The sequence below is a fragment of the Tupaia chinensis genome, unplaced genomic scaffold (assembly GCF_000334495.1).
Source record: "Tupaia chinensis unplaced genomic scaffold, TupChi_1.0 Scaffold000029_1, whole genome shotgun sequence".
NCBI lineage: Eukaryota > Metazoa > Chordata > Mammalia > Scandentia > Tupaiidae > Tupaia > Tupaia belangeri.
This window is the reverse complement of record NW_006159459.1, coordinates 2,003,802-2,012,884: the sequence shown is the minus strand read 5'-3', so window position 1 is coordinate 2,012,884 and position 9,083 is coordinate 2,003,802. Positions and strand designations below refer to the sequence as shown.

The 9,083-nt window shown below is 40.6% G+C and overlaps 1 protein-coding gene and 1 pseudogene across 1 annotated transcript; one reads left to right on the top strand and one right to left on the bottom strand.

Annotated features, from left to right (window-relative positions):
• Window positions 1-5,103: 5,103 nt before the first annotated feature.
• LOC102498386 (interferon alpha-2) lies at window positions 5,104-5,673 on the top strand. Its single transcript, XM_006140333.1, has one exon. The coding sequence runs from the start codon at window positions 5,104-5,106 to the stop codon at window positions 5,671-5,673; it is 570 nt and encodes a 189-aa protein (XP_006140395.1).
• Window positions 5,674-6,733: 1,060 nt separating this feature from the next.
• Window positions 6,734-7,205, bottom strand: LOC102497989 (glycine cleavage system H protein, mitochondrial-like; annotated as a pseudogene).
• Between the last annotated feature and the right edge of the window lie 1,878 nt (window positions 7,206-9,083).

The window sequence follows — 9,083 nt, the reverse complement described above, 5'->3', positions numbered from 1 at the left end:
ACTGAGTGAAAATTATTCATTTCAAAAATTGGAAGTCCCAGTTCTATGGGATGCTTATTATTGTAACAAAAACTGACTTTGAACTACTCATAGAACCTTCTGGACCTTCCCTCCAGGGGTTCAGAACTACTTTTAAGGACAATGTACAAGGATTCTATTTATTTATTTATTTATTTTAAAAATTTTTAATAGTCCTTTACTATTTTATTCTTTGTGTGTTGTAATCCACTTTAGGAAACCCAGTATATCAAAAAGAAAGGATGACTATTTGCTTTATAAAGTCACACTTCAAAGAGGAATTCACAGCATTCTTTTAGAGTAGCTTAGTTAGTGGCATTATTATTTTTTAAGAATTATTTATTTAATTTTTTAAAATTTATGATTATTATTTTAAATTCATCAGAGAGACACAGAGAGCAAGAGAGAGAGGGAAAGTGAGTAGCCAGGCCCAGGACTCAATCCATGCTCAACCATGTGGGAGTCCAGTGCCTTAATCACTACTGAAGTTGCTGGCCCCAGCATTATTTATTATTCAGTTGACAAAACTTATTTTGTAGAGGTTAGCAAGAATTTCTTACTGCATACAACTAGACAGTTGGATTTAGAGAACCTTTCTGGTTGTCTAAATATGTAATAATGTTCACCTACCTGCCCCTGTCTCCACCTACCAACTCTCCAAAGGCTACCATTTCTTCAACTTTTCTATCCTTCCATTGCTCATACAAGCATACAGACATAGGTTCTTATTTTAGCATACTTAAAGGTAATACGTACTTCTGTACCATAGGTTTTTAAACATTGAAAAAAATAAAATATTTTGAAGCCTTCTCTATATCGACACAGAGCAAACTTCTTCGTTCTCTGTAACAGCAGCCTAAGGGAATGTGTCATAGTTTATTTAACTATCCCCCTGTAGACGGCCACTTGGATTGTCGTTACAAACCGTGCTACAGTGAGTAGCCTTGTACATACGACCATTGTGTACAGATGCTGATATATCGATAGAATAAACTTCCAGGAATGGGATTGCTGAGTCAAAGGATAAACGTACATGTCATTTCAATATGCACTGCCAAATCATCTTCTGTAGGTGTTAGAGTTGTACATTTTGTGCCATTAGTGGATTGTAGAAAAGCATTTATTTTCGATTTATGAAAAATTTTACATGACTACTTTTGTCCCAGTCTTGAGGAATAAGGCCCTAAGAATCATTGTTCTCTATGTCATAAATGTGGCAAATAAAGCAATCTAACTCTAGAGACTTACTCATTTTGACATTAGATGCGGCGAGGTATTTCTCAAGATGTTTTTTCCACTCCTCTTTTGGCTTCATGTCTTGTTGGTCCTCATTACAATCATATTCACTAGATTAGTCATCGAGGGTATTTTGTGTTTTCTCCATTAGTATGGTCATCACAGTTTATTTTAAGAACTAAAGGAAACCTTTTCTGTGCAGAACAGCGGCAGGAGCCCAGGGAGCGCCGACATCTTTCTGCTCAAGTCTTGCTCTATCACGTCTGGGGCAGTAACCCCTTGGATAGTGTCTTCCAGTTGCCCCAAGCTTGGGCCTAGCACACAGCCTCGGTTCCTTTGTCCACTGGGTCTACTGGCCTACTGCTCCTTCTGTCGCCACGGCCCAGGAAAGCTCAACAATTTTGGTGCTGCTCATTTCAGCACCCACCTGCAGCAAGACCGGGGCCAGGTGGCCCAGGCCCAGCATAGGCACAAGGGTTCTATTTAAATCTGCCTTGGACCCCACTAGGCTTCCCTCTTAGACATGTTGACATACGAGATCAGGTGCGTAAGACATGTTCTGTATATGCATGGATCCCATATTTTTCTCTACCGTATCCTCAAATACCAAGCATTTGGCATTCTCCTCACTTAGTTCAAGTTCTTTTTTTTTTTTTGGGGGGGGAGATTTTCACTGTAGGGCAGGTGCGCTCGCCAGACAGACAGAGACATAGAGACAGAAAGCGAGAAATCACCCCCCAGGGGGGATGGTCACGCCGCAATCCCTTCTCCTCCATTCTCCTCTCGGGATCTTGGGCACGCACGCACACGCGCCCGACGTGAGTTTTAAGCCACCGGGTCCGGGACGTGAACCGCGGTCGACTACGTGGGAGTCCAGCGACATAGCCATTACGCTAACTGCTGGTTCCCAGTTCAAGTTCTTTAACTGAATGGTACCCTTGGACTTCCTTTGACCATGGGAACACTCACTTGCCTCAAGCTGGTATCGTTTCATCTGACATCGCCAATTATTATTGTCTATTTCTGTTGAATCCATCTCTCACTTTGCTTATATTTCCACATACATGGCGTATCCTGTGGGGGTTGAGACTGGAAGTATTTTACTTAGTGTTATTTGGTCATCCACATTTCCGGAAATGTAACTGAGAAACCTATCTAAAACACTTTGTGAAAATAAGCAATGTATCAGCACACCTTCACTGGAAACCTTTAAGCATACTTTTGTTGTTGTTTTTTTGTTTGTTTGTTTGTTTGTTTTGTTTTTTGAGAGGTTTTTGCTACAGGGCTCATGCACTCGCCAGACAGACAGAGAGAGACAGAGAGACAGAAAGCGAGAAATCACCTCCCAGGGGGGATGGCCACGCCACAATCCCTTCTCCTCCGTTCTCCTCTCGGGATCTTGGGCATGCATGCACATGCGCCTGGCATGAGTTTAAGCCACCAGGTCCAGGATGCAAATCGCGGTTGACTACATGGGAATCCAGCAACATAGCCATTATGTAAACTGCTGGTCCCACCTTTAAGCATACTTTTGGTGTATAATTCAAGGGTCAATGGCAAGGTTGCTGCGTGTATGAGCCTAAATTATTTTATCACTTAGGGTCTTTCTTTTCAATCAGATATCCTAGAAACAGTTGAAATATGTGTATGAATGATTCTGAAAAGTTAGTAGTGGCTTCTCTTTCAGAATGTACAAGACCAACAGCCTCTTCTCTCATAACGGGAAAAATTGGCTATCATTATAAAAGCTATGAACTTTAAGTGGCTCAATGGCATTTAGTTTGTCAAATTTGGATTTGTTTGTTCTAGGTAACTGAGAAAGCTCCCCCACACTTACTATATTCCAGTCATGACACAGAACTCAGGCTATACCGAGATGATTTAACGTTCAGACTTGCACTCCAGAAGAATAACATATACCTTCTATCATTTTCCTGCTATTCTGGCATTTAGACTGTGTCATTCTGCCTCATAATCCTAGAGCAGGCCAAAGTTCTGGCTGTGTCAAAGTCATGGTTTAGCAGTCTGTCTTGTTTGCTATTTTTACATGATTTAAAAATTATTCTGTCTTGTTTTTGTGTTTGATTTTCACTGTATAGAAGTCATTGTAATACTCGTAATATTTTCTATTTCATCTTGAGGTTGTTGCAAACAAAGGAGGGGAAGTGTAAGGGAAAGGATTTTCTATGATTTTCAAGTCATCAGAATTTTCCTCTCTGTTTTAGCTTTCCTAGAAAGCAAAATTAAGCAATTATGAAAAAGTAACACACAAAGGCAAAAGGAAATTAAATATCGAAAGTTAAAAAAAGAGGATGTTGCATCTCTAACCAAATTTAAAAAAAAAAAAAGTAACTGCATCAGCTCCGATTGGGCGCTCTGCAGAGGGGTTGAAACTGACAGGTTTCAGCCCCGCCAGTGGGACAGAGCGCCCCTTGCAGCTGCAGAGGCGCCTGGCAGGAGGGCAGCTGGCTCCTCTAAGACAGGCTGTTTCCTAAAGGGCTAGTTTTCAGCTTTACAGAATCAGACTGTTTATTTTCCTGTTTACTATCCTTGCGTTTACATTTACACCGTCCACAAGGACTATCAGACTTTGGGGATTTAGTCGCACAAACCCATGCTCACAGTGTTCCGGGTTATAGACTGGATGACCTTTTTACTGACGTGTGAGAGGTCAGCTATCCTGAATGTACTAGCTATTTGGGCAGGACACTCCCTCCATACACACACTATGTCACATAAGACATGAAATAAGAATATAAAATGTTTACGGGTAAGCTGCAAATCAGTGGAAAAAAAGCCGGTTATCTCGGGGAATCTTCCATCCAGTTTCCATAGCCAGGTATTAGTTTTCTCCATTACGGGGATAGCTAAGAGGTGCCAAGTGCTTACGTGTGCAGGCATTGTAATAAGTACGTAACGTCATCCAGTCATGACAACGCATCGACATTTATGTGATCATTGTTTCCACACAGCAGAAGAGGATACTGAGATGCCCAAGGCCACAGAGCAAGGCAGGCTATGGCTGTGACATGAGCTATGGTGGTCCAGCCACTGGGTCTCTAGACATCACTACGAGGCAATTCTAGCTGAGGCATTACACAGCAATTCCCATTTTCCTTAGTTACCCCAAAGCACCATTCGCTCATTCCAGAGACCCTAGAGTATACTTGAGTGGGATATTGCTACCTGTTCTCTTGTTAGTTCAAGTCTTCCCCTCCAGTGTTGTGTTTAGTTAAATTCAGCTGCATCTAATAAATTCCCCAATCCCACCTGAGATATTTTCAGACATTATTCAAGTGGTTCAATAATGCATTTTGAATATTTCTTACTATCTTGGTGTTCAGAAGACTATTCGTTTCCTGATACAGTCCCCAACTCAGGTGGCATCTTTAAAGTACATATACAATTTGAACTTATCCGAGAAGGGGGAAAGTACAAATTGAAAAAAACAAGAAAAATCATATTCCTCTCTTCTGTATATGCCTACATATTACATTGTGGTCCAAAGAGTCATTATTTAGTATGTGGGCATCCTCCACTTCTCTCACTGTGTCTAGGCTTTCTCCTCAGGAATAACTCAGGGTGTAAGGAACACATCTTATAAAATTGTAGTGGTATTCTCATTTTTTAGTTCCTTATACAGGCATTCATGTCAATAAATATACATTTTTAATTGACTGTGAAAAAAAACCCACAAAAACCAAAAAGAAAAGGAAAAAACAAAAAAAGTGGAAAACCCCAGAAAATGAAAGTTGCAGGGCTCACTTTAAAAGGCGCTCCACACCATCAGGTCCTCAGACCTCACTGAGACTCCCTTCCAGGCAGTCCTGCAGAGTCACCCAGATCCCAATGGCCCTCCCGGTCTCTGCACTGCTGGCCCTGGTGGTGCTGTGCTCTAGCCCCGCCTGCTCTCTGGGCTGCGACCTGCCTCTGAGCCATGGCAAGTGGGAAATCTTCACCCTTTTGGCGCAAATGGAAAGAATCTCCATCCTGTCATGTCTGAAGGACAGGACTTACTTCGGATTTCCTCAGATACTTGTGGGTGGACACCAGGTTGACAGGACACAAGCCACAGCTGCCATACATGAGACGCTCCAGCAGATCTTCATCCTGTTCAGCACCAGGGGCTCTTCTGTGGCCAGGAATGAGACCCTGCTCGAGAAATTCCTCCAAGAACTTCATCAACGGCTGGATGGCCTGGAGACCTGTCTGGGGAAGGAAAAGGAGGTGGAACCGTCACCCCCAGGAAGCGAGAACCCCAGACTGGCTGTGAAGAGTTACTTCCAAAGAATCAGTCTCTATCTGAAAGAGAAGAAGTACAGCCGTTGTGCCTGGGAGATTGTCAGGGTGGAAGTCAGAAGGTGCTTGCTCATCATTAACAATCTCTCAGGGAAACTCAGGAAATCAGGAAGACATTGATTCTCAAAACAATTTACCTGGGCAACTGAATTGCTATTTTCTAAGACTCAAAGTGCAATATCTATTTTTATATCAGATGAGAAATAATTAATATTAAATGCTATAAAGTATAAGAAACTGTTGAGAATATAGAAATTAATAAAACTTTTGTAATTTTATTTATTTAAATTATTTGAAATATTTATGGCTTTTACGTTTTAAATATTAATTATTAAAATAACTTGTTTTGTATTATATTTTGTAGAAGACTACTGTTCACTTTTAAGTTGTGTAAAAATAAAAATAATTTCAAAAATAATTGTTTTGCTTTCATACTCTTTTGGAATAGAAACAACCCACAGTATCATCGCACAAAATAAAACTGAGAAGGTACCTGAATGAAGAGGGAGTTGGGATAGCTCATTAAACATCACAGCACTCAACACATATTGAGGAAGGATTGAATGTAAAACCCCAAGACATAGCTCAGATATGGAGAGACGTGATTTCTTTTATTTTTTAATGGAGAAATTGAGTATTTTATTATTATTTTGCTGCAAAGCTATTGCTTCGACTGTATAAAATAGCACCAGCAAATGCAGTATATGGCAAAACTAAAATAGTACTGTTCTTTAACAGTGTACAACTAAGGGAAACTTTTCTCAACTCCCAGTTACTTCCAATGGAGAGAAAATGAAGTATTCTGACCCAAATCCGTGGATGTTCATATACAGTGTTACAGAAGGCTTAGTATAACAGTGGTATCACTAATTACATAATTCTTATAACCAGGTTTTAATCACAGATAATTTCATGAATTCTAAATAGTCGAGCCTAGACTAAGAATCATAGAATATTGTGAAAAAGATGCATTTTATGTTTACTAAAAATATGATCATTAGAAAGTTAAGGGGTATTTCTTTCAGTAGCGGTGTTCAGAGTAGTTTCTTTTTCCACCGGTACTGCTAAAAGTTGCAATTTTGAGTCTTCTATCAACCACTCACTTGAGACAACTGCCTGGATTAAGTGGTTTGACACTCTTTATTTAAGGGTTCTACTTCCATGTCTTTCTCATACGCTCTTAACTCATTAGTTCCTCTAGTTCTGAAACGTTACTCAGTGTCATCTTGATCAGCCAGCCATCTTCATAACGAAATTTGTTGACAAGTCCTGGATTTTCTGCAAGAGTGTCATTAATTTCAGTTACTTCTGACAGAGGACAATCCAGTTCACTAGCAGCTTTTACACTTTCCAAAGCACCAATCTCATCTTGTTCAGTTTTGTCCCAACTTCAGGCAGACGACAATAAGCAACATCTCCCAAGGCTTCCTGTGCAAAACTGCTGATCACTGTTCCAATATCATTTTTGTTGTTATCCATTCTTGTTTCTCCCTGAATTTTCGTATTGACAGCAGAGCGGGTCCCGTAAGCAGCATCCGGTAAGTTCCCACTCTGAGCCGCCAGGGCCACCGCGGGCAGAGCACCGGGGCTGCGGAGCCCGCGCGCAGGATGCAGGCCACCGCCCTCAAGCTCCAAGCCGCTCGCAGCGCCATGTTCCGAAGGGATGCAGAAGAAGGTCGCAGCGCTGCTCCGGGCTGCCCGGGGTGGGAGGCTGGACGGAGCAGTCCCGGGCCAGAGCTAGCCGGCTGGACCAGGCCTGGGGGCCAAGAGATTTCTACAGACAAACCTAAGGTTGGGCATAGACACCAACTTTTTCTTTTTTCTTAAGTAACAACTGGAGATATTGCAAGATATAGTAGAGACCTAAGTAAGCCAGGGAAACACAATTCAGTATGTCTCTGTACCCTGGGGAATCTTAGAGAAGGCTGATGGTAGAAGGATGAGTACAGAGTCTAAACTGCTCAGGTTCTAGTACCTCATTTCTCATTCCTGTATTCAAAACACTTCAAGGATAAAATTAGAGAAAGTATTCCTATATCAGAATAATTTTAGTATTAATTTATATCATAATGCTCTTTTATTTTCCTTGATACTCTCCTAATCATTATCTTATTTTGAATATCTGTTACAATCAGTGGTGAGATTTTTTTTGGGGGGGGAGGTTTTTGTTATAGGACGTGTGTCCTCGCCAGAAAGACAGAGAGAGACAGAGAGACAGAAAGCAAGAAAGCACCCCCAGGGGGGATGGCCACACCGCAATCCCTTCTCCTCCATTCTCCTCTCGGGATCTTGGGCACGCATGCACATGCGCCCAAGCGTGAGTTTAAGCCCCCAGGTCTGGGACTTGAACCACGGTCGACTACATGGGAGTCCAGCAACATAGCCATTACACCAACTGCTCACTTAAAAATATTTTTTTCAGAGAGATTTTTGCTATAGGGCATGTATACTCACTGAGAGACAGAGAGATAGAAAGCGAGAAATCACCTCCCAGGGGGGATGGCCACACCGCAATCCCTTCTCCTCCATCCTCCCCTTGATTTTGGGCATGCACACACATGTGCCCAGCATGAGTTTCAAGCTCTGAGTCTGTCTAGGACTCCAACCATGGTCAGCCATGTGAGAGTCCAATGATGTAATTGGACTCCAAAGATTAAGCCATCTGTTGATCCCTAAAAATGCTTTTAAACTCCTACTCTCTGTGGTATATTAGGTGTCATGCTAGGTGTTAGAGCACAAAATTTATTAAGATTGTATTTTTGTCTCCAGGTTGCATATAAGTCTTCTAAAAAATTGGCCGAAAGAGGAGAAAAGTGGGGGTAGCAAATTTGATATATCCCTGGGGGAAAAAAAATGAAAACAAGAGAATGAGGACACATTAATATCTATCATACTCAGATTCATTAATATTCCATCTAAAAATAAATTCTGATCAGTATATAGAAGAATGTTTCAGTCAAACCTTGACTAGAAATGAGAAGATAGCAGTATGTAAGTAACCCTTTTCCACACTTTGTGAACTGATCCTACGTAGTCACGAGTAAAAGTTTTTAACTGCCAATTTGGTTTACTGAAGATGCGAACTTAATCTTGAGGGCATTATTCAAATTGGAATGAAAGGCATAAAGCTATCTCTATTTACAAATAATGTCATCTTAATAATGTACTGTAAAGATTCACACAAAAGTCTATTATAGCTGATAAATGAATTTAGGAAATTTGCAAGATGTAAAATCCACAAACTAAATTTAGTTATATACTAGCAATGATTCACCCAGAAAGGACATTTTAGGAAATTTAATTTATAATAATACAAGAAGAATAAAGTACTTGGAAATAAAGTTAACCAAGGAGTGCACAAATTTCATTGAAAAATACAAAATATTGCCAAAAGAAATTAAAGAAATCCTCAATTTGAAAAATAGAAATCATCTCTAGCATTTTCTCTGATTGTAATGGAATTAAACTTGAAATGACCAACAATAAAACTTTCAAAAATATTTAAACACATGGAAATGAAACGATAGGCT

What these genes read in the sequence shown, in the direction of transcription:
- LOC102498386 (XM_006140333.1), top strand. Translation starts at nt 5,104, where the DNA reads ATGGCCCTCCCGGTCTCTGCACTGCTGGCCCTGGTGGTGCTGTGCTCT.